Raw genomic sequence first — 26,052 nt, forward strand, 5'->3', positions numbered from 1 at the left:
ATATATACATATATTCAAAATTGTATAAAAATGCCGCACTGATATAGCTGTTATTTAAAAAAATATAATAAATCACTATAAATTTGTTATTCTATTCTTCATATTATTGTGTGTGGCTGCAAGTTGACATGGCTTGATTCAGATACCTTTTTTTGTTGCCAATCATCACATAAATAAGAAAGCTCTCATTTAAGTTCCTATAAATGGGAAAAAGAAATATACAGATCGGTATAAATAATGCTAGTCCGTGTTATAAGAAATTTGTATAGTTTCTTGACTTTAATTTTCAGAGAGTCTTGCTGCTCATCAGATGCATGATTTTCATGTATTTAATAATAATTTATTTATTTAATGAATACATTTATTAAATAAATAAATACACTTATTAATAAATTTATTTATTATTAATAAATAAATTTTTTATTTAATTAATTAATAAATTTTCGTATTATACCGTGTAAAAATATTCGTCCTTAATTCAATATGTATATATGCATAATATATATATTCCTATTTGCGAATGTTGAACAATTTGAGCAACAAAATCAATGATTTATTGAATAGATTCCTTGATTTTCCTTCAAGCTTTATTTTGACTTAAGTACAAATAGTATAAACTTTTTAATGCATAAACAGCTTTTCACGTCCATTTCGATGAATCACAAAAGCTTTATCTTTCTTACGCACACATTACATGAGTTGATGTTGCTTTTGTCACTTACCGAGACGCTCCGTTTTTTTTTTAAATTGTGATTCCAAAATTATAATCAATCTCTGGATCAAATATGATATATGTGAATCATCATTATTTTTCAAATATATTCAATTTTTTTATAAAATAATGACGACGAAAAATATATCGGATTCAACACTTTATGCACTTTCTTGTCTTGATTTTGAATTTTTCAGATTATTCGGATAACACTATCTCGATAATAAAATTTTTATGTGTTTTTTATGACTACGGTAATTATATTTAATTACCGGAAGTAAAAATCTTGTCAACTTTAGAGAGTAGAGAAAGTGAAAGAGAGAGGGAAAAGGACATATATTGTATATTTATGTTGCAGTCGTAGACTTTATTGAATGTTTAAAATAAAGAGAGAGGATAACAATACTCGAATGTATGCTCCTCTGAACATTGTATTCTAGACGGCTGCTGACATTGTATTCTAGACCACTGCTGACATTGTATTCTAGACGGACATTTGTACTCATATTTGCACGATGTTGATTAAAGCAATCAATCAAAAAAAAAAAAATGAAAAGAAAAAGAAAAGATGGTGGAGAAACAAAGAAACGAGCGCGTGTGCCCTATTTTTGTAGCCAAAACGTATTTTTGGATACGATGAAAAAATTTCCGTATTTCTCGAAGTGTAGTAAGATGTACATTTAATTGTTTGATACTGTGATGACAAGGATCGGCGGCGTGCAGTGCCTACTCAAAAACTTCGTTTCTATTTCTCCGGGAAATGTCGAAAAAAGCGGGTCTGTCTGAGAAGATAGGGATATTAAAGATCGTAGCCCCAAGTATATGCATAAGAAAATGAACCAATCAATTTTTTTATGCTTATGATTATGCGCTTATGCAAAAGTGTGTGCTACGGTCTTTAGCTTAACATCTGAAAGCCGGCAAAGATAATCCTAAGTGTAGGCGAGTAAATCCGGAAGAGCATCTTTTTTTTTTTAGATATCGTGAAGATGGGAGATCGCGCACATCGGAAACTTGGGGATGAAAAAAAGCTTTCACCCTTCATCAGGGGATGAAAAGAAGTTTTAAATTCATACAATGTTTGGAAAAATAATGGGGAGAATTATTGTATTTATTACAGAGAATTATCGTAATTACTCAATTTATGTCTCTGTTTATGTCTCATTTTCTTCCAAATCGAAGATCTTTCAAAATAGACGTCATTCACAACGACGATAATTGATTATCATCGAAGAGATTCGTCGTGTGAGTCGGGAATTTCGTTCATCCTCTCGCGATCTGGTCCAATCTTCACGATCTCTTTATTCGAGACATTTAATTGTATCGTAGTATTTTCTATCGCATGTGTCCCAAGCTACATGACAAAGCTAACACAACTTCCTCTTTTAGCAATACCACATAGATTTATAAATATATATATCTATATATATATATATATATATATATATATATAGTTGCGCGAAAAACGCAGCTGCTTCATACGAGAATCGAGAAAAAGAGGGAGATGATTATTGTACCAGAATATAGACACACAGACATACGTGTCCCTTACTTGTACAGTCGCGAGAATTATACGCTAAGGACGAGAGAAATATATGACCAATGTAAAATAAGAGAAAAAAAAAACAGATATCGGAGGAGAAAGAGAGGAATATATACATGTAAATATATATATATATATTTACACATACATGGAAGATTTGTAGATTGCGAAAATTACTGTGAGTAAATCGCTCGAAAACTACGCCCTTCTTCGCGAAAGGATTCTTGTCGCGACATACATTCCTCTGTTACATCGCTAACGATGTATCCCTCGATCGTATGTGTCTCCCCGAATAAATTTGACGATTACATTTTTCGCGATTGCATCAAGACGATGCGTATCCGATTTGTATTGGGGTGCAAAAGATGTGACGGGAAAATATGCAATGTGAAACGAGAAAGGGTGAAATGAGAGCGAGATAAAATAAAAGTACATATATATGCACACATACCTTTTTCAAGTGTGAGAAGTCACTCGTATATAGTGTAAGTAATTATATATACGACTTCTTTCTCTAATTAAAATAAGGCAGAATAAGAATAGAGTAAGATTAGTCATAGAATATAACAACGTGTTGCATGATGAAAATTTCACTATTTGATCGGGAGAGACAGAATGAAAGAGAAAAATGTGTGATATGTGTGAAAGGGGAGGAGAGAGAGAAAAAAGAATGCGTGCGCGGACACGTGTATGTCCTACGTTACGTGTGTCTCTCGAATTGTAAATCGAACTCTGAAATGTGTATAGATTTTTAAGCACACTCGAAAAATGAAAATAAAGACGTAGCGTCCGTTCTCCAGGAGGAAAACTAACAGGATCGCGCATTCTCGCGTGTTTCGTCAGGGACGTGAGAGATAGTAGAGGAAAAAATCACACATGTACATAATTATATATTACCTTGGATATGGTATAGCGGTTTACTGTTAATCGTAGTTGTATACCTTTTTTGATTTCCCATTGAATAAATCATCGATATAAATATATATATGTATATATTATATGTAGTGTCGAACGAACATTTCTACCCGCTTACATCATTGCAAACCCAGGTAGAAAATCATGATAACGTCATAATGATGTCATTATGAGTTTCATGTTCTACCTGGGAAACTACGTATATTTGTATACATATAGATTTGAAACCGATTATGTAACTTTATTATTATTATTATTGTCATTTTATAATTATTATTCATTATTATTATTATTATTATTGTTATTAAGAGATTCAAAACGCTCCGTCGCGCATTGTCATTTTAAGAATTAAAATGTAGGGAGAAGTGCAAAAGGATACGGAGAGAACCTAAAGCGTGAATGCTATTTGCGAATCAATCGACCTCTTCGGAAACTTATTGTACAGCAACAATTGATTAAAAAAAATATATAAATTGATATTATTAATATATTAACATTAATGTTTATTAATATCACTTGTTACGATTCGATATCGTCAGTGATTTTAAGGAGAATGGGAAAATTAAATCTTGTCGAGAGATGCACCTATTCTCTTCTCACAAGTACAGATTTTGAGATCAGATTGTTCGCCCTCAAAGATTCTTCCTCGCGATTTATTCGATCTCGATCGTTTTGTTCGCAGGCAACTGAAATCGCAGACGGCGTAGATCTTTTTTCGAAGCTCATACCAATGACGGAGAAGATGATGAGAATCGTCCCTATCAGAATAGTCAATGTTGGTACCTTTGAATTGTAAAAGAAATTGGTATACCCATGTGTATACATATCGATCATGTATACCAGTATGATGACCTGCGACCTGGTGATCGATACTTTACTCGCGCCTTCGATCTTTAATGCTTTCATCATCAGAATCTGGCTGTACAGGTCAATCAACGCTACCAGGATAATTTTGCTCCAAATGAACCAAGAGTTTATAAACACAACTTCATAAATGTTGTGATTGTGTACCGTAAAGTAGAAGAAGATAGATGAGGCGTACGACCAGAATGATAGATTCAGCAGCAGGATAGAATAATGTATCTCCGAGCATTTTCTCATGACAACGATATTGAACGCCATGAAAACGGTAGCTAGGATGGCGCATAGATATCCCATAAAATTGTAGCTCTTGTGGATAATAAGCCAAACTTCAAAAAGGGGAGATATCTGAAAGCAGAGATGTTGATTGAGAGATTAACCTGATTGACGATTGTGAAGATTGACATAAACTTAAAATTCTTTAGTTATGAGATTCTCTTATTTGAGAAAAACTAATATCTTATTTGAGAAGATTAATTACTTATTTAAAAAAACCTAGGCTTTTATCCTTCAACAATCTTTTAATGCAACTATGAGACTTACCCTTTTATACCAACATGTAACATTTTCTACGTCTTTTATACTGTTTTCTATATGCTTTTTTACGTCTTCGAAGAACGGTCTGCTGAGGATGACACCTGTGAAGAATGTGCAGGTCATCAGGATCCGCAGGATGCTGCAGGGCTCGTTCAGGAAGAGGAAGGAAAGCGCGATGACGATCACCGGTGAGCTGGATATGATCGCCATGGCATCTTCCAGAGGTAATGTTTGAAAGCTGTAATACAGCAATGGCAGAGTCATGCCACCTACGAGACCCTAGAAGAACAGGACAAGTGATAAAAATCGAATGAAACAATTGTAAGGAAAAGCAAAACTTGTGGTCTTTGTTTTTGAAGGTAAATATCGATTTTCATTTTTACCAAAATAATTGTTATCAATTGCTAATAACAGTTTATTATTATTGCTAAGTTTAATTTTTTGCTATTGCATTATTAATGTAACATTATAAAACAAAAGCACCTCAGTTTTCTCGTGGGCTAAACTTTACGGACGCAGATGTTACGAAATAATGCTTGTCAATCTTTTTCGGCTTAATGCAATAATATGATGTGCATCGTAAAATGCCGGGCGTCTGCGGATAAGCAAGTTATTTCGTACTGTGTAATCAGTTAAGAAAGAAGCGAACAATTGGTCTTATGTGTTAGAGCGATAAGTATTTCTTTTATAAAACTAGAGCGATTAATACATCATTACGTACAAGTACAGTTTGGTCGGCAGAAGGAATGAAGTTTCATATATTCTTCGGATTACAATATCTTCTAGACACAAAAGGAGCATTGAACTATAATTTCAACGAATTCCCACTTACTCCATTAATTATCATAATTTTCGTTAAGAGAGATCAAGATTCAACTTTTTTTTATATAATTAAAAAAGGATTTTATATAATAGAAAAGGAATTGTATATATAATTTTTTTATTGTGTATGTATCAATTCTTTCTTAGTAGGTATTCTTAACAGATACATTGAAAAAGGCAAAATTTGTTTTGCCCAACTAAATATGTATTGTCCGATACGTTCAAATAAATATAACTAAAATATTCCGAAATAATTATAGAAATAATTATAATAATAAATGTCGCGTAATTAATCTTCGCTGATCAGTCTCGTCTGGACTATGTAAACATTTTTAATAAATGTTATATTATACGTATATTTTGGATATTTTCGTGTAATAAATTATTCCATGTAATAAATTATTTTGTATTAAATTTCGAATTATATTTTATATTAAATTTGTATTATATTTTGTCATATATTTTGTAATATGTATTTAGCATAAAAATATTATGCATAAAAATATTATGTTGATATGAAAATTATAATAAAAATATGTAAAAATAATGTTAGCTATATTAAAGTGAACATATGAATTCTTTATATTTTATATAAAGGAAAAGATATACTTAAAATATTTTGCAATGTCTATCTTTTTCGAGTTTTAATTATTGTATAAAAACTTCAGAAGAATCAGTGATTAATTTGATAAATTCTATACATGTATTAATAATTAAATTTTTAAAAATAAAAAAATGGTTGATAAATATCAAAGAGTCAGTTTACTGCTAATAAAGAAGATTTATAGAAATACGGTTAAAAATATTTTTATCCCACAGCAGGCATTTTGTGTTTTGTAAATAAAAAAATATAAATATGACAATGAGTAATAGAAAAATATTTATTTCATCTTTGAATATTACAGTATCTTTCGCGATTTAATAATTAATTTACTATCAATTTATATACATAAGTATCTAATTGTTACAGCACTGGTGCTACCGGCATTTCGTGCACATAGCACGGAATAAAACCAGAAATTGTGCACATTATATATTTACCCTCTGAGAACATTCATGGACATTGGCTTTGTAGTTCATGTCCACGTTTTCAATGTCCATAGAGGGCGTATCGCATTCATATTTCAGGGATCACCTAAAAGCAGGCCATGACACCTCTCAGTCTTCTCTCTGTTATCAATCTTTTCTCTAATCTATACATTTTACATTATCCATGGATGAAGTAAACCACCGGGAAATGCCAGGTATATCGGAGTGAGCGGACGAAAACAAGCGATGCTCAAAAGTGAAGGATCGCATTTCTTCGTTGATTGCTGTTTCGCGAGAGAGGAACGCAAGGAGGAAGCGAACGAGAAGTTGATTCGCCATCGTCATCACCGTCCCGTTGTTATTTCCAAGAAATATTTCCGCGAATCTCTCAACGTGACTTCCCGTAGCATCTCCTCCTTCCTTTAGTCCTACTCTCGCACGGTCAACCGGGAACGATGTAAGTATTCTCCTCCGACAAATCTTCCCCGATCGCTACATTGGGGATGTTGGCGCGACCATCCGCGACTGCCACCATCGTCGACGGCGATCACGAGCGGCGCGGTTCAGTAGTAGTAGCGGGGAGAGTATCCTTCCGTATCCTTAGGAGATGTCTTACAGCGATGGCGCACGCCCGATACGAAAATTCGGCACGAAGTCGCCGAAGAAGCTGTGCGTGACAAAGAGCGAGAACGGCGAGAAAACCACAACAACGGTGAACTGCGGCGGTCATCATCATAATCATTATCACCACAGTCATCATCGCTTCCTGGACGGTCCGCAGCCATCGGTGCACAAGCGTAATCTCTACGTTGTCTCCTTCCCGCTGATACTGCTGTTTAATGTGCTACGGACTCTGCTATACCAATTGTTTATGGTGTTCAAGTATCTGTATACCTCTACGTCTCAGTTGATCCAGCGTAGACAAGCGTCCAAACAGGTCTGCCAGTTGGAGATTGTTGTTGGGCAAAAACCGACGGATGGTCGTTTGACCAATAGTGGTCAGGTAGAGGGAGAGATCATGTCGCAATTGCCTAGACGTCCGATCGGGCCAGGTCCTGGAGATCCATTACTTGCCAAGCAAAAGCACCATCATCGCAGAGCATTTGAGTTTATCAGCAAGGCACTCAAGATTGATGAAGATAATGAAGGTATATTATTTATTAGTGCAATTTTTTAAAGATGTGCAACAACTATAATATAGAGATTTAAGAGAATGTTTATATTTTATAAAATTAATATAGTATAGTCTAAGATTTTTTGTTTTGCACATGCAATTTAATATCTGATCAGTGTTAACTTCTTGCAACAGGACAGAAAGAAATGGCGATCGAGTTGTACAAGAAGGGGATTGGAGAACTTGAAAAAGGAATAGCTGTAGAGTGCAACGGTGGACATGGTGAAGTATGGGAGCACGCACAAAGACTTCATGACAAGATGTGTACAAACTTGGCAATGGCAAAAGATAGGCTTGATTTCCTCGGTTAGTATCCTCGTCATTATATTTGCTTTGCGCATCGACTAAGCTACTCCACGCTTATTTACCTATGGTATAAACTTCTATTACTTGTGAATATGATAAATTTGTCGGTATCGATGCAATATTGTTCTCTCTCTCATACCAGTTCTATTTGCAAAACAAAGTGTCTAAAGGTAAATTTTGACAATGGCAAGAGAAAGGATATCGATGTACTTGGCATGCTCGTGTGCAATTTATTTTACTTTCTTCCACATGTACGAACGTGTACGTTTATATATTGCATGTCGCGTTTAATAATTTTGTATGATTTATATTTCTTGTGCACAAATTAATCTTTATTTTGCATTTCTCTGCAGAGGCAAAATAACGTTCAAATTTATTTATTCCAAATATACTAATATACTTAATAGTTCAATTTCATATAGCAGTATTTGTATAGCAATTGGAGTAATCACACATTTGATACTAACAATAGTGATATTTAATACATCGGTACTCTTTCGGTACACTTGTGGAAGAGATCAGCCTGATTTTCTCTTTAGCCTATTGCAGCATGGCAGAGAATGTTTTTTTCCTTTTTTGTAGTGAGTGTGTGTGAGCTGAGAAAGCTGGGTATCAACAATCAGTATCGCGCTGCTGGAAATAAAATGGACGGCAAGCATTTGGGAAAGCATCTGAGGGCTCGCCGCAATATACACACTTTTCAAACTGCTCAAACTTCATTTAACGCTAATCATACTAAGAACACGAACAGTATAAACGCGACAGTTAATAGCGGCCAGACTATATGTACCCAAATTCCCAAGCTAAAACCACGTTCGCCAAAAAACTGTCATACTACTGAAGGTATTATTCGTCTGAGATTTTGCACTTAAACTTTAATAAAAGAGTCGAATGCATGTAAATAATATATATAGTGTCTTCCTTTCCTTTGATTCATATTATTCATTTGAAACAAATGCTTGTTCTTTCTTAGCCCTAATGCATATCATACATTTCACATGGATTTTAGCTAGACAACGAATGTAAGCTTGTAGTTATGCATGCATCAACGCCGTGTTATATCTTTTTAGAAATGCTTCTTTCTGTTGCTGTAGAATTAGATTTCTATATATAATTCTCAAATTTTTCATTATAATGCTTTGCAAATAGATCTAACATGTTATTTATCAAATACAGACAAAGTTTATTAAGCATTTTAATATATACATATGAACACAATTGTATTTGAAAAAGTCATAATATATATTTTTTCATTATATATTATTTAATCTACTTAGAATTACAATGAGATGTATTCTTTGTTTAGCTTATTTCTCGAAGTTTGTAGTTAAAAATTCTATAAGCTCTATTATTCATAAAATAATTTAATGTTTAAACTGAATTAAAATTTATGTATAGGGTGTTTTATATTTAAGTTGAGATTCAAAAAATATGCAAAATTAAAAAATGTGTTAGATAAAAGTTGTTTGACTTTGAGAGAACATCTTGTAGTACGGTTTTATCCCAAGAAGTTTCCAAGAATATGATTTTAATTTAATTGTACAACATAAAGTCAAATTGTTAAACCAAGATCTTTTATATTCTGCAAGTTTTATCAAACATTTTTTATAAAATGCATATTTTTCAAAATATTAAATTATCCTGACACATTTCGAACACTATATGAATAATATCTACTTCTTATTTGGAGCTAGAAAGTGCCATTTGCTGCTAAAAAATAGTTTATTTTACATCAACTCAAATAATATTTCTTTAAATATTTCATTATAAAAATGTAAATATTAAATTTAATTACATCAGAATTATCAAAATTTGCAAGACTCAAAAAACAGCAAAGGCATATTATTATATTAGCATGTTAGAAAAACGAGATATTTGTAAAATCATACATTTTCAGAAATTTTGCTAAAAGGAAAAGCTTATTTTTTAATAATTATAGAGTAGTTGTGCGCATATATATAATATATATGTGTGTGTATGTATGTATATATATATATATATATATATATATATATATATATATATATATATTCCTTTATATTATCAAAATGATACATTATTATTTTTGAGCTTTATTTGCAAATGCAGATGTCATTTCAGCATCTGGCAGAAAATTATCAGTTCCTGGTAAACGGATAACGGGAACACCTCTGAGCAAGAGTCAGACATTGCCAAGAAGCATGGGTAGGTCGACTCCTATTCAACCTTGCCATAGGACTATGCCTATCAAACCATCGTCTACACCGCCTTCCGTGAAAAGACAGCTATCCGTACCGGGCAATGGTTCACCTATTCGACGTCCAGGAACACCCACTACCTCAAATAGTAACAGAAGCACGCCAACTAGAAAAGTACCTATCTTAAAAGGCGTAGATCCAAAACTTACGCAAGTGATTCTTGATGAGATTTTAGAAGGAGGAGCGCCAGTACAATGGGAAGACATTGCTGGCCAAGAGGTATATTTTTTTCCTCCTTTTTTTCTTTTTAGCTCTCTCTTTTCTTGTTTCTCCTTCCTTTCTCTCTGTTCTAATCAAATTGTTTTCCTTACTTGGACTAAATTGATAAAACGTTATTTTTATTTTCATTAATTATTTTACAATATTGATTCATTAATTACTTTACAATTTTGATTTTCAGACTGCAAAACAAGCTTTACAAGAGATGGTAATTCTACCGTCGCTACGACCTGAACTATTCACTGGTTTGCGAACACCAGCTAGAGGATTGTTATTGTTTGGTCCGCCAGGAAACGGAAAAACGTTGTTGGCGCGTGCTGTTGCAACTCAGTGCCACGCAACATTTTTTTCAATCTCCGCCGCTAGTCTGACATCCAAATACGTCGGAGAAGGTGAGAAATTAGTAAGAGCTTTGTTCGCGATTGCACGAGAATTACAGCCGTCCGTTATTTTCATCGATGAAGTGGATTCGTTGTTAAGCGAGAGAAAAGATAACGAACATGAAGCTTCCAGGTATATGCTTTGTTCTATTTTGTACACTTCGTTTGTAAGCCGTGGACGAAGAAATCAAGGTATCAATTTGACATTTTAGGAGATTAAAAACAGAATTCTTAGTAGAATTTGACGGTTTGCCTTGTAATCCTGAAGAGAGAGTGCTCGTTATGGCTGCTACAAATAGACCACAAGAATTGGATGAAGCTGCCTTAAGGAGATTCACAAAACGTGTATATGTTACATTGCCGGATCTGCAGACAAGAATTGTATTACTTCAGAGGCTCTTGGCCAAGCATAATGATCCTTTAACACCCGAAGAATTGAACGAGATGGCAGTCCTAACAGAGGGATACTCAGGAAGTGATTTGACTGGTTTAGCTAAGGATGCAGCACTTGGACCTATCAGAGGTAATATTAAATCAACTTTATTGGGCTTTTTTTGTGTTTTTAATTGTGAATGGAAATTTGGCTGCTAATTTTAAAACATAATCCCTTTTTAGAAGATTTTAGAAATTTAAATTTTATTTTATCTATATATTATTTAATTTTGTGCATTTTTAAATCTGGTAAAGATGTAAAAAGTTTTATTAGATTTCTATATTAAAATTCATTTTTAGAAAAGATCTATGAAATCTTATCTTAATTTAATTAGACACTAACTATAAATAACACTAAAATTATTATTTTTGTGTTATTCTCAGAACTGAATCCAGATCAGGTGAAAGAATTGGATCTCAATTCTGTTCGTAATATCACAATGCAAGATTTCCGTGATTCTCTCAGGAGAATTCGTAGATCCGTTTCGCCGGCAAGTTTAACTACTTATGAAAAATGGAACTTCGAATACGGAGATGTGAGTCTTTGATTTAAGAATCATTTGGACTTTGAGAATAATCGTATTTTGAATTAGATATATTCTACAAAACGGAATTACAATGGCATTACAAATAACGAAAGAAACATGTAATATCGAATGTCTCGATACAAAAACAATTTTTGCATTTTTATTCAATTTCAATGAACGATATATCGATGTTTATAAAGAGGACGAGCGGGAAGATAAAGAAGATATATTCTTCAATTCCTAAGATACTTTCATCTTAACAACAAACAAGTTACTAGATTGATTCGTATTGTTATTGCACCTAGCATTATAAATGTAGTTGTTCAATTCTTGCCTTATTTTTACATTAGAGCGATCTTTTGTGACTAATAAAACTTACATTTTTTAAGTGATTTAAAGTAAAATGTATGTCAAAGAATGTTTCACATTGATGAGATACATAATACTCCATTTCTACTTAATGCTCAGATATTTGCATTTATAATCTAGCATGTACAAAAAAAAAAATGAGAAAGTGCACACAATTGATTCACACAATTTATATATTTTTTTAATACCTTGTTTTTGATAAAGTACTTACATTTTTCAAATAAATATATTCTTACATTATTTTCCAATATAGTCGTTTTTTCTGTTAAAGCTTGTCTGATAGATCCGTTTCAAAATCTTGTCGATAAAAGATCCGTTTCAAAATCTTGTCGATAAAAGATTGGATTCTGTTAATGTAGCCATTTTTAAACTTTACTTGACATTATCTGATTAGAACAGATTTTCATTTGTATTCACAATTTTCACCTCTGCGAGCGATTCTAATCAAATGATGATGTCAAGCATGAAATACAAAAATGCTACATTACAAAATTCTACATTACAAAATGCTACATTACAAAATGCTACATTACAAAATTCGACAGATATTTTAATACATGGATCTTTCACTTAAACAAATACAACAGGAAAGGTGATTATATTGAAAAGTAATGTAGATATAATTTGAGAAATGTAAGTACTTCACCAAAAATTAAGTATTAAAAAAGTACATAATTTGGGAAATCTCTTACTTTCTGATTTCTCCTCATAGCTTTAACGTTACCATTCCGATATTAAAAGTACATTATTATTTATGCGTATTTATATATTTATTAGCTCCATGATTCTCTCAGCTTCTTAAGTTTCTTCAATAGTATTTGATTACTAGTATTTGAAATGTATGATATTTGTTTATGTGATAAATTGTATTTAAAAAACAAATATTAGAGAGAGAACGTTATGTATTACCATAGTTAACTTTAGATATTTAAAAAAAGAAAACAAATGTGATTAAGCACATAGTTTGCAATTGTATAATGTAATGAAAATTTACAAAATTATAAATACTCGATTGTATACATATATTATTTATAAAGTTGACGCGAGCGAACCAATTTAACACCATGACATGACCCGATCCATTATCATGACAGTAGAAAGACTGCATTTTCAAATGAAACAGTGCTCGTCCAATCAGATAATAAAAAGGTATCATGAAGGGTACAAAAAACATTATAGTCGTGTGATTTGTACACGACATGATATAAGTATATTACATATAACATATATAAACATATAGCATATAAATACATATGGGATATTCATTTGAAAAGTTTCCATCCTGTTTATTTTGTAATTGACTAATTTTCTACAAAATGCCAAGAAAGATTAATTTTGTTTTCAAAAAAAAAACGTATGAATGTGATAATTGGTTTCAGCCTCTTCGGGATATCTATCCTTTTGTAAACAAAATTAATCTCTTTTGACATTTTTTTTACAAAAATTAATCGATCACAAAATAAACAAGATGGAAACCTTTCAAATCACATCCTGTATATATAACACATGTATGTCTACAGTATGCGAAAACGTGAGTGCGAGAGGAGTAAACATCGTTTATAAGTAAATATCATCTATATACGCGTCATTTTCGCACAAATCACACTAATTGTATCTCCAAATGTTGCATTATATAATCTAATTATGTTTGATACAATATTTCATTTAATATTTATTTGATATTTCTTGTATTTCGATATGAAGAAGATATCGCGCGGCGATGTATACTTGCATGAAATAAAAAAAAGAGAAGCAGAAGAAATTCTGTTTTAATACAAAATTCTATAAGACAACGAACTGAATGAATCTAAATCTGTATATGAAACTCTTAAGTATTTGTTGTGAAGTTTATGTATAAACAACGCGGATATATTATTATCATGTGCAAAGATGTGTGTGTGTGTGTGTTCGTGCGTGCATGCGTGTGTGTGTGTGTGTGTGTGTGTGTGTGTGTGTGTGTGTGTGTGTGTGTGTGTGTGTGTGTGTGTGTGTGTGTGTGTGTGTATGTATGTATATATATATATATATATATATATATATATATATATATATATATATACACGTATGCAAATACATTTTTTTTTAATGACATTTGTCTACTTCCGGTGCTCAAAAGTAGGATAATTATAATATACTTATGGAATTAATATATTTAACATGGGATTGTTCGCATGAAATATATATGCTACAATTGCGATATAACGCAAATTTATTCCCAATTGTTCGAAGTATTATACAGAATATACCGCCATATAGTTGTGTAGAATAAGATTTGCTGCGCAAGATATTAAAGATAGTGATTTCATTTCCGATGAAGCTTCATTCGCGTATAATACTTCCTTTGTGCAATAGAAGAATGAAAAAATGTTGCAAATAAAACTAATGTGTAGTTATTAAATGACACACATCACGCTTCGTGCACGAATAGAAAATTATATATTCATTAAGTAAATGATAGGATATATTTCATGATTAGAATATAAGAGATATGCAATTTTAGTATTCCAATTTTAACATGCTTTCTATTCGCGATATTTCGAGATTTTAAATCTATGTTTGTGCAAATAGAAAATCATGTGATGCATTCGAAAATTGTAATGTTATTACGATAATGTACATACTTGATATCTTGTATGTACAGCTTTTATTATTTACGACATTTTAAAATGCATTCGAGTACACAAGAATGCAATATATACAAATATTCTGGAAGAGAGTCTTTCCAAAATGTACTTGTGACTTGGCAATTTTTCAAAATGATGGGCATATAATGCCCATAAAGTGATAACTGATAAGAATTCGATTTATTCCTTTACGCAATTGTAATAAACTGAACTTTCGGCATCATTATCAAGATTGGTTCTCGAATTTTATTTTCGAGTTATTTGTGATATTAGTTTCCTTAATAATAATCTTTGCACTGCCTACAGTTACTGTTAAGTTATATAGGCTATTTTATAATGCATATATTTCAAAATATGAATATGAATATTGCATTTGTTGTGTTAGATTAGAATTTATGATAATTTTGCACAGCAAATATTACTTCACATAAGATGAATCATTTAAAAATTCTGATCTTCCATTATGGAATATCCTGAGCCTTGATTAAGTTATTTTACTACTTTTATAACTTTTATTAAGTTATTTACTACTTTTATATGTTAATGACAAATTAATTAAAATAATAATTAGAGGTCATGTTTTTTTATGTCAATGATGAATTATATTAATGATGCTATTTAATCTTAAATACTTGAATTATAAGTTACAAAAATTTGCGCATGTTTTTTGAACATAAGAGATTTGTTTTTAAACATTACTTATAATTGTTGATTATCTTCAACTATTTTATCAACGATTGTATTGACGGTTTAAAAAAATAATGTTAATTAACATCATGGATTTAAAAAAATCCATAATGTTAATTAATATTATTATATATCTTCTTTTATGATAATTTTACAACAAATTATTTTTGTTTATAATAAAAATAATTATGTTATGATTAATAGATATGTATATTTATTTGTGAACTTTAAATTATAAAACAGAAGTATGTGATCTGTATACAGATATGCCAGTATGTGCGTGCGTGCGCGTGTCTGTACATATAGTAATAATTTAGAATATTTTCAGTAAGCTAATGTTTTGTGAATTACATGTTAAATTGTCAATACAAATCTTCAGTAAATATTTCTTGATAATATATACGATGCCCTCCGAATTTTTGCGTGAACATTGTTGGTGTATCTTTTTTTGCTCATGATAAATTAGTATAGAATATTAAAGTTTATTTACGTCAATAATTATTATATATATATTGTCTTTAAGTTTATAAACTTTCATGAAAGCACGAATAATGACATATTCTTATAAATATGCCACACAGTAGTATTATACATGTTTAGCAAAATAATTATATACATCTAGTGGATGTTTATACACTTTCCAGAATAATTTGAATGCTCTAATGTAATATTCATAGTGTAGCGCATGTACAGAATTATAAAACATCAATATTTTATCAATGTGTACGCTTTAATCAGGAATGCATTTATAGAGTATAATAAATATGTATATATAGTATAAATATTAATTTTTCCTCTTAAATTTTCTTCTGGTAAGAACAAAGCAAAAGTTTTTTTAAAACGCAATTGAATAATTTTTTATTTTGTTAGTTTGCATGACATTAGAAGAAATATTTCTGATATGAAAACATATATATTTAATTCTAAAAATAATATTATATTTTCTAATATCTCTATATCTTTCAATTTTTGTTTTCTTTTATTAATTATATACAACTCTTGTTATTATTATACTTAATATTATATAATAAGGATCATAGAATCTTGGCTTAAAGATATGTATATCTTGATTAAGATATGAATAATAAAATATGTGATACTTTTCGGATAGATCATTGTGCACACATATCGTTCGTAAGTTATATGTGATATGTGAAAGATTACTGTGAGTGTAAAAAATAAGAAAAATCATATATATATGCCTAGTATAATATATATGAATTCATGAACTCTATATATAATATATATAGTATACACATGAATATATATTTCATTTGATATCAATCTTACGCGCGTCACAAATAATATTGATGATGTGTAAACATAATCAACATAAGGAGACAAGTTTAGTTTGATTTAATTAAGAGAGATTAATTAAATTATAAAATATAAACCTCATTTCCTAGCCGCTATAGGAGAAGAATAGATCAAATACATAAATAGGAAGAAAATTGGAAACAAAGGATCACGAAAATAATGAAAGATATTGTGTATTTTAAATATTTATTCCTTTTTTTCATTCAAAGGATAATTTGTTTTTATTATAACGTTATCCTAAGCATCTTTGAGAGCTCCATGCCCTGCCATACCTAAATTACTTTTTATATAACATCTTTTGTTTTTTTCGTTCTTTCTGCTGGTTTTACGCCGCAGACAAATCCGTTTTTTTGTTCTCGAATTAGTTTTCTCGGTCTCTCGATATCACTTATCGCAATCGAATTGTTACTATGCCCAGCTTTTATCTCCGTTTTACCCCCTTTTTTTAAACTCGGCTCGCTTATATACTGACTTTATACAAATTGATTTTGAAAGTTTCATGGCATTTTTACCGTCGGTGGTGAACTGAGATACTAATATTTATCTCGTGTCAAACATCGTTGGAATTAAATTCACTTGCATCTTTGTCAGAAAATTTCGCAATACAAAATGAAATGGCGCTTCGTCATTCTTTAAATAGAATATTTATTTCATTCTTTCAAAGAATTGGAATTTCTAATAGATGTACTGAATTGTATTCAGAATAATGCAACGGATGCAACACACAAATCGAGGTCTGTGCGTAAAAATTGTTTCATGAAAAACAATTATGCGCAATCAATAGGACTCGCATGTCATAATAAAAAAAGATGTTAATACTCAAAAGATTATTGTAGTAACAATAAGTAATCATTCATATAATCAATTATAATCTTATAATTATCCACAAAGTATTTGAGTTTTTACGCTTTGAAGAACAAGTCTCGAGCAAAAATAAAACGAGCAGTAATAAACGTATGCGATGTCCATTCGCAAGGTGTATCAGTATGTGAGGTGATCATTTACAAAGTAGATCTCTCAATGCACATCATATATGAAATTTTTCTTAAATCAGTCCACGATCGGAAAATCATTCGAGCCCTAAGCGATTAAAAGCTCCTGATCCTTTACTAATGCTACATTGAATTATAGTATCAGAAGCAGGAAACTACGATGCAAACTTTCTCATGTGAAATAAATAAACTTTTTTTATATGCTATTATCATTATACTTAATAAGTATAAAATGGTAAAATATCGAGAAATTCCATTTTCGAAATGTAAGACAAGTTATATATGTATGCATTTTATTATATATGTGTGCATTTATTATATAACAAAAAGGCAATTTTCGATAATGAATTTTACTAAATAATATTATTAAATACAAGAGTGATAGCATTTAAAAAAAATATTTTGCAATAGATACTTTGCAATTTCTTATTTCTGGCGTCACAATTCAATATAGCTGCAATGAGAACACAGGAACTTTAATTTTAAGGAGATACTAAGGAAAATAAAATCAACTTGTTACAATTGTGCTGCAAATTCCGTTATATGTAAATTTGGAAGACACGAAGGAATCACGAATCGTGTCATACAGACTATGATAATTTAAAGAAACGTGTGGATATATCACGGTTGATTGTCAATCGAAAGAATAAATATCGTTTCACCGTGTAAAAATCAATTATCGACATCTGTATACTTGAAGTATTACGAGATATACACACACGTGTGTGTGTGTTTATGATAGTGTATATATACAAACACATACATACACACACGTTTTTAATTTTCAATGCTCTTGTATCTTAATTCGGAGATATTCCAAGATATCAATGTGTGACTTGTCCCTGATTGAGAAATATGTTCCGATGGAAGTATATGCGTGTGTTTATTGTTACTATTACCGTTAGACTTAAATTACATTTATTTTTATTATTTTTTTCGATCGGCTAGGTCGTTTATATAAACGGTGGAGAATCACTAAATTACTTACAGTCTACGATAGAATATGTTGATGGCGATATCTGACCAATCTCTTCGTACTTGCTGTTATACACTCATGAGCGATCTATGTATTCATGTTTATTTTTTCTTTTTAAAATCATGGCAAGGATTCTCATAAAGATATAATAAGCATAACGTATTAATCATGAACATTCCACGAACAGAACATAATGCTTGAAAACAGGCAAGCAACGTAGCATAGAGAGAGCGTTGGTCGACACGCCGTTAATGCACATCGTCGTAACGATTAGTGTGCTCAAATTCGCATTCACACAAGGAAATCTCGATTCACTAATGTTTATAGCAAAATCATCTTTTTATCTCTCTCTTATAGCAAAGTGTTTTATACATCAACCACCGACGATAAATATCACATAACGAGAAAAATTGTAACTCGTTAGTCGACTCTTGCGTACAGAGTTTTATTTGTTAGAGCCCCGCACACGCCTTGGCGTACACGCATCCGCAAGTCTAGCTATACATCACAGGCACCGTGTCTAGCTAATCACGCTTTTCTATCTTATTAACTATGTTCGGTATTAATATCATGCGCTTTATTTTCATTTTCAAATGAACGCGCGTGTGTCGTTCATCGATGATCCAAAATTGAAATAAGGAAAACTCCCCTCTTCAAAAAGGGGATTGTCTCTCGCGATGGCAAAAATATGAAAACAGTATTAACAACGCAAAATTGCCGCACGTCAGCGCTTGCGCAGCCCAACGGGTGCGGGGCTCGGTTGAGTTTTTAGGGGCCGCAACGAAGAGTTCGGAGATATACCTGGTCAACATCGGCATACAAAATCGTAAAACTTAAATCCTTACGTTATATCGCGCAATGATGGCACACGGTACATGAAACGGTACACGAAATATCATCAATGCGCGAGAAATTTACACCTCGATATAATTAACGTTACATTAAGTTCTTCTATGACGGGAAGGAGGGGGCGAAGCGGAAAGGGAACGTAGAAAAAAAATAATGTCCTTCAGAACAAATCTTCCATTTAGAGTCAAAAAAGATTCCGGCATATCATATTTTTATTTTTTTTCTGGTTTTTTTTTGCTTTGCTTTCCATTGCGAACGTTTAATTTCGAGCGAAATTATATTTAGTTCACAGAACCGGCATTGCCGTATGTGTGCTACAACACACACACATACACGTACACACACAGCCATACACACACACATCGCCGAAAACTTAAATATAAATGTTGCTCTAGGTATATGACAGAACGATTTTCGTAGTAGCCCCGAGGCAACTATATCATACGTAACAATTAGCTGGTCAATGATCAATTTCATTGTGTAGGGTACTGATGTGGCATAGTGGCATATGTTACCATAGTGGGCTGCTGGCCCGGTGGCAAGGGGGCACTCGCTGTCGGAGGTGTGGCGGTAGCTTGCGTCGGCTGCCAGGCACCCGCGCTTGGTGCAGGCATCCTCATGCTATTCATATATTGTGCCTGTTGCCCATAATATTGACCATAGTATTGAGGTTGCAAGAACTGTCCCTGCATCTGCGGATAGCCCTGTGGATACCAATAACCCATCTGTTGGCCATAACCGTACGCGTACTGTCCTACTCCTGCCGTCACCTGTTGTAAAAAAAAAAAATTACGTCTATTTTTTTATACGATTCAGTTGCGTAAAAGATGTAAAACATATATATGTATATATAGATATATATATAAATTTTTTAGCTAATATGGGATACAAAAGATAAATAAAGTAATTTACATAGGCCTAAGAGGGGTGCGAATGCTCTCATTATGCTTGCTAATAAATCTGAAATAAATACATATAAATGTACATGGTGTATAATGACCGGACCATGAACGATTTGTAATCATAGGTATGTAAACAATAACCTGTTGAGCTTGATGATTGGCGTTAGGACCGACGCTGTTTGGATCACCGTTTTCCTTTCCCCAAAAACATTTGACAATGCTACCGTTGATTTCAGTATTATGCGTCGATTCAATAGCGTGCGTTGCAGCTTCCTTAGTTGTAAACTTAATAAAAGCATATCCCTTGTCTTTGAACACTCTTATGTCTTGGATGGTACCAAAGGGGGAAAATGTTTTCTTTATCAACTCGTCTGTGATGCCATTTGTGAAACCTCCACAATATACAGTGCAATTGGTAGGACTACTTTGATTATATACCTGTTGAGAGAACAATAATTGATTTTTAGACTACTGTATAAAATTTGGCATTCAAATTAAGATTGAACAATAAATTTAATTTTTTTTCTTTCTTGTCTAACTAAATCTATTGTCTTTGAATTTATCACTAAGAAAATAAATAAATGAGAAAGAGCTATTTATTTCAAGTTTATAATAATTGCAATTTTTTTCTCATTTGCATAAAAATTAATATTAAACTAAAACATGATAAATTTTTAAATATCTTTACATATATGAGATATATCTACAGAGTGTTTGCAAGTTAAATGATCAAATTTTTTCAGTATGTTTTATAAGTAGAAATAAGAAAAAATTCTATGTAAACATAGGTCTAGAAACATCTTATTATCATATTACATATGAAAAAAAAGTTTATTTAATTTTCTGTTTCAAAATGCTATCCAACATTTCTAATGCAAAATCGACATTATTAAGAAATTGAATTTAATATGATACAAATATCATCTATTTTGCTTTAATTCAGCGAATACATCATTGATTTTGCCTATTAGTTCCCATTGCGATTCTTGTACAACTCTTTTTGTAGATTATCATTTTTATATTTTCCTACAGATAAAAGTCTAGCAATATAAGATTCGATGCTCTCAGAGACCAACTAAATGGTCCTTCTTAAATAAATCTCATCAATCTATCATATTGTAACGTATTAATGGCAATTACTATTCACATTTGATATCTTTGTTGTAACATTTTAATAAAGTTTCCAGACCTGTGTTTATATAACATTTTTTTCTCATGGAACATCCTGGGGAAGTTTAATCGTTCAACATTGAACACCCTATAGGCAAAAAAAAAATTGTAAATAAATGACTGCGTGCATAAATTACATAGATCCTAGTTGCAAATTTCACTATGTAAAGAATTAGTTGAAGCTACTCTAACCACAACCACCCAGGAGCAATCCGGTTGGCTCTATATACCTCTTCGTAGTTGGGTTTACTATTGTTCGAGTGTCGTGGCCGCTCGGATCTCGGCGGCGGTGGTTTCCTGGTGGACCAATTCGTCCTGATGCTGCGCGAACCCAACCATTGACCATTCATCGCATTAATCGCCGCTTCGGCCTCCGACTTCTTGACAAACGACACGAAGGCGTAGCCTTTGCTCTTCAGCGTTTGCGGATCGCGTACGATCCTGCAATTGCTAATCTCGCCGAAGGGCGCAAAGGCCTCCTTCAAGGTTTGCGTCTCGATTTCCGGCGACAGATCGCCCACGAATATGTGATGATGGTTACTGGTATCAAGCTTCGGTTGATTACCCGGACTTGTCGCCCAGTTAACCTTCATCTCCTTGTCGAGGAACGAGCGTTTGTTCATGGCGGCCAACGCCGTGGCCGCGCTCTGGTGATTCGTGAATTCGACGAAGGCATACGGATCGTTCCCGGGCTCCCGGATGATCTTGCATCCCTTTACCGCGCCAATCTGTGAGAAGAGGGCGCAAAGAAGATCCTCGGACACCGAAGCGTCCAGGTTGCCCACGTACAGAGTACGCGGATTACTTTCCTCGCTCATTTCCCCGGTCGCTGCTGCCGCCGCGAACGCGCTTTTGCTACTCCTAGGGATGGGATCTCCCGTCGAGAGATTCGTTCGTTCGTTCGTTTGCCTTACCTCGGCTCGTTTGCACACTTTCCCCTCTCAGCCACGCCGAGACTGCCCCGCGAGCGCTGCCAACAAGCGCGCGTCGTTACGAGATTACGTGCGCGGTGAGATGACAATGACAAGCTGGACAGCTGACTTTCATCACCCGCGCTGAAACAAAACGCCTGGCCGCGTGGATCTAACTGCTCGCCACCGGCCTCGACATCGGTCGCTCGCTTGGCCGAGCGAGAGTCGATTATCCTTTTCTCTCGCGCACAACGATAAGAACGGCAAAGTTACACCCAGCCTCTCTACGTCATACTCACACTAAAATGGCCGCTCGCGCTCGCGGCTCTCGCTCTCGCGCTCGCGTTTCCTTTCGCACGCGCGCGTGCAAACGCCAGCGCGCGTACGCCTCCCCGTGCGAATGTCCGTTAACGCGACACCTTCCACCACCACCGCCGCCACCGCTGTTACTGGACGGTTTGCTCCACTCGACAATTTCCTCGACGCTCTCTCCGCAACGATTAACCTATAATAAATACGGCGATACTTGGAATTCATCAACGTACACGTGTTTTTGTACTACTAGCTACTTGTGTGCTACTAGTCGATCTCTCATATCGGGTAGCGCGTAAACCCGCACGAGTCATTGGTCTTGCGAAATTCACTAGAGCTTGTGTACATGCCTGGGCTGAGTTCCAAAACTTACTTCTCCAAGCTTCGATTGACCAATTAGGATTGAAAAAAAAATTTTCTTGTCCTGGTTGGTCAATTAAATAGTGGGAGCGTCCCTTTTGACCACAGCCAATGATATCGATCTGGGCCTAGGTAACCAGGAACGATTAACCAATCAGAGAGTCCTATTTTGAATTGGCCAATTGGCGACGTGGTCAATCGAATCCCACTCTTAAATAATACTCTACTCCTTGAAGTAGAGTAGCATTCGATTGACCAATCAAGACGGAAGAAACAAAAAAATTTCTTTGTCCTGATTGGTCAGTTAAATGCAGAGTTCTAGTTATATCCATACATATTTAAGGTAACTAGATTGAGCAATCAGAAGAGTCTAGTCTTCAACTGGCCAATTGACGGTGTGGACTGTCGAATCTTGCTCAAATTTACAATAGTGCGCGGTAAATTTTCTTTTCAAGCTACTCCATAAAGCCTTTAACAACACCTTGTCGGTGGCTTTACTTTTCTTTAATATATATGTTTGAATCACCATGGCTACCTCGGTGAGCACGAATCCATCTACGTTGTTGCCTTTAGGTAAAATAATTAATTTGTATGTGTAAATATATTCTTCCTTCAAATCTTTTCTTTTCTTAAAATTTATTTACAGAATTAGTCGATAAATGTATTGGTTCTCGAATACATATTATTATGAAAAATGACAAGGAGATTGTAGGAACTTTGCAAGGTTTCGACGATTTCGTTAATATGTTATTGGAGGATGTAACAGAAAGCGAAGCAACTCCCGAAGGTCGTAGAGTCACCAAGTTGGATCAAATTCTTCTCAATGGCAGCAACATTACTATGGTAATTTTTTACTTTGGTGCTAATATTCCATTCAATTTTAAGAAATTTTAGATTTTCTAAGTAAATTACACTTTTCACATATGAGGCATACAAAAAAAAATCAGGTGAGAATTTTTGTTTATAATTATTTTTTTTCCAGCTGGTACCTGGTGGTGAGATGCCAGATACATAAAACTGATTTTCAACATGTCATACCAAACGTATAACTCTCAGGATTTATTCCACTAAGACACAAATGGTAATTTAGCTATATATCATAAATAAGATCCTTTGAATGCTTAAGAGCTTGTTTCCACAGGTAAATAAATATTAATAATATAAGACTATAAGAGATTAAGTTTATTGATTATTTCGCTTAGTGTTGGTCTATCCACAATATTCTGTGACCATGCTGCTTTGAACAGTTCCTTGTATCTTCCATCAAATTCATCGTTGAGATCTTCACTTTTAGGACGCGTTCCTTTTACAGAGATATATATGATAGTGTGGATATGCAATCCGTGGAAAGGTACTTCTCGAGATAGCATTTGCCAAGCAACAATTCCTAGTGAATAAATATCAGCGGCAAATGTAGGTACATCTCCTCTGAGCACTTCTGGTGCTGTGTAACCTGGTGTACCCTGATGAAAAGACAAATTTTTTTTTCTTTTTTAAATAAAGATATAGTATATGAAAATATAGAAAATTATTGCAATTATTTTCTCTTTTGAACTGTAAATTGAAAGATAAACTAGTTTCTTTTAATAATAAATATATAAAGAATTACATACATGTATTCGTGGCTGAATCGAAACTTGTGATTCGCCAATTAGTATAGAACTACCGAAGTCGGTGAGTTTGGCTCGACCATCAGCAGCTATCAGAATATTGGTTGCTTTGACGTCCGCGTGTATCACTGCGGAATTGTGACAGAATTGGAGGGCACGAGCAATGTCTCGCCAAATGGAAACCCGCTTCTCCTTCGATAGAACCGATTCTTGTAGTCTGTCTTGCAACGATGTACCGCACAACTCCATCGTTATCAGCGATAAACTGCTACCCTGTTCCACATTCAATATTTTCACGATGTTAGCATGTCGTAGAACGGCCGCATGTTTCTCCGAGTTTATTATTTCGTTATCGTTCCGTTTGCGTTCAATTATCTTAGCTGCTACTTGATCCCCTGAGAAAGAAAGAGACACGAGGAGGTGTAACATATGTAATATATATAAAGTTTAAATTTCTATTGTGCTTCTTTACGATTTTCTCATCTCTTTATGCGTTTTTCAAATCACAATAAAATTTACTGATAAATATTAAAATACCTTTATAAAGCGCCCTGTAGACGGTACCAAAAGCACCTGTGCCCAGCACAGGAGGATGTTTTTTCGGTAGACCGTCCCTCAACAATCTGACTCTATTCGGAGTATCGATATTAAACGGCGACAGCAAATTTTCATTTTTCACAATTTTTAGATTGTAGGGCGATTTCGGACTTGAAGATGCTCTGTTAAATTATTTACGATTATTTAACTTGACATGTAATAGTAAAGATATTACTTATCCTTACCTAATGTTCGATGCATTTTCGAATGGCCGAGGTGACAGATGTTTCAACGCGGGTATTAATTTTCGCGGCGAAGCCATTTATATTCGATTATTGCATTCATAATAATTTCATAATAATTTCTATACATAGAAATATTCTATATTCTAGCATTCTTTTATATTCTGTATAGATATATAGAAAATTATTATACATAAAAATAGAGAAATGTTTTAATATTAATTAATTCTATACATCAAAATATAGACATATGAGAAATTATATCGAATTTTTCACAAACACTTACATAGAAAACTGTTAAATTTCCATTGCATTACTGTGGAAAAATAGGATTTTTTCCATTAATACACACATATACATTCTTGTGTATTTCTCTGTACATAAATACGTCCAAGGACGATAGATGAAACATCTTTATTATGATATAAACATATTATAACGCGCAAGGAAGAGATAATTTCAAATAGATAAAATATGATTTATAATTTCTTTCTATACAT

General features: G+C 33.2%; 5 protein-coding genes across 7 annotated transcripts; 2 read left to right on the plus strand and 3 right to left on the minus strand.

The window, feature by feature from the left end:
* Positions 1 to 3,732: 3,732 nt before the first annotated feature.
* LOC105252665 (probable transport protein YPL264C) lies at positions 3,733 to 6,954 on the minus strand. Its single transcript, XM_025407984.1, is given in 4 exon segments — positions 3,733 to 3,881; positions 3,884 to 4,379; positions 4,638 to 4,972; positions 6,867 to 6,954. Coding segments are annotated over 4 exon segments (1,068 nt in total).
* Positions 6,593 to 12,226, plus strand: LOC105252647 (spastin). 3 transcript variants are annotated; one of them, XM_011260138.3, is made up of 7 exons: positions 6,593 to 7,567; positions 7,729 to 7,899; positions 8,482 to 8,742; positions 10,000 to 10,355; positions 10,537 to 10,868; positions 10,948 to 11,258; positions 11,552 to 12,225. In XM_011260138.3, exons 1-7 carry the CDS (start codon positions 7,027 to 7,029, stop codon positions 11,713 to 11,715), a joined length of 2,136 nt encoding a protein of 711 aa, XP_011258440.1. In that variant the 5' UTR covers positions 6,593 to 7,026; the 3' UTR covers positions 11,716 to 12,225. The 3 variants fall into 3 exon arrangements, with proteins under 3 accessions (XP_011258440.1, XP_011258441.1, XP_011258442.1); XM_011260139.3 differs by lacking the exon at positions 8,482 to 8,742 and having other exon boundaries at positions 9,988 to 10,355; positions 11,552 to 12,226; XM_011260140.3 differs by lacking the exon at positions 8,482 to 8,742 and having other exon boundaries at positions 11,552 to 12,226.
* Positions 12,227 to 18,547: 6,321 nt separating this feature from the next.
* Positions 18,548 to 23,109, minus strand: LOC105252646 (nucleolysin TIAR). Its single transcript, XM_011260135.3, has 3 exons — positions 21,811 to 23,109; positions 20,552 to 20,848; positions 18,548 to 20,278 (listed from the first exon to the last, which is right to left on the minus strand). The coding sequence occupies exons 1-3, from the start codon at positions 22,396 to 22,398 to the stop codon at positions 19,982 to 19,984; spliced, it is 1,182 nt and encodes a 393-aa protein (XP_011258437.1). The 5' UTR covers positions 22,399 to 23,109; the 3' UTR covers positions 18,548 to 19,981.
* Positions 23,110 to 23,684: 575 nt separating this feature from the next.
* On the plus strand, positions 23,685 to 24,365 carry LOC105252644 (U6 snRNA-associated Sm-like protein LSm5). The gene is made up of 3 exons (XM_011260133.3): positions 23,685 to 23,736; positions 23,810 to 24,006; positions 24,146 to 24,365. Exons 1-3 carry the CDS (start codon positions 23,691 to 23,693, stop codon positions 24,176 to 24,178), a joined length of 276 nt encoding a protein of 91 aa, XP_011258435.1. The 5' UTR covers positions 23,685 to 23,690; the 3' UTR covers positions 24,179 to 24,365.
* On the minus strand, positions 24,330 to 25,990 carry LOC105252645 (serine/threonine-protein kinase mos). The gene is made up of 5 exons (XM_011260134.3): positions 25,839 to 25,990; positions 25,556 to 25,716; positions 25,311 to 25,492; positions 24,777 to 25,168; positions 24,330 to 24,626 (listed from the first exon to the last, which is right to left on the minus strand). The coding sequence occupies exons 2-5, from the start codon at positions 25,630 to 25,632 to the stop codon at positions 24,330 to 24,332; spliced, it is 948 nt and encodes a 315-aa protein (XP_011258436.1). The 5' UTR covers positions 25,633 to 25,716; positions 25,839 to 25,990.
* Positions 25,991 to 26,052: the final 62 nt, after the last annotated feature.

Source organism: Camponotus floridanus, unplaced genomic scaffold, assembly GCF_003227725.1.
Source record: "Camponotus floridanus strain SB8 unplaced genomic scaffold, Cflo_v7.5 scaffold2, whole genome shotgun sequence".
Lineage (NCBI taxonomy): Eukaryota > Metazoa > Arthropoda > Insecta > Hymenoptera > Formicidae > Camponotus > Camponotus floridanus.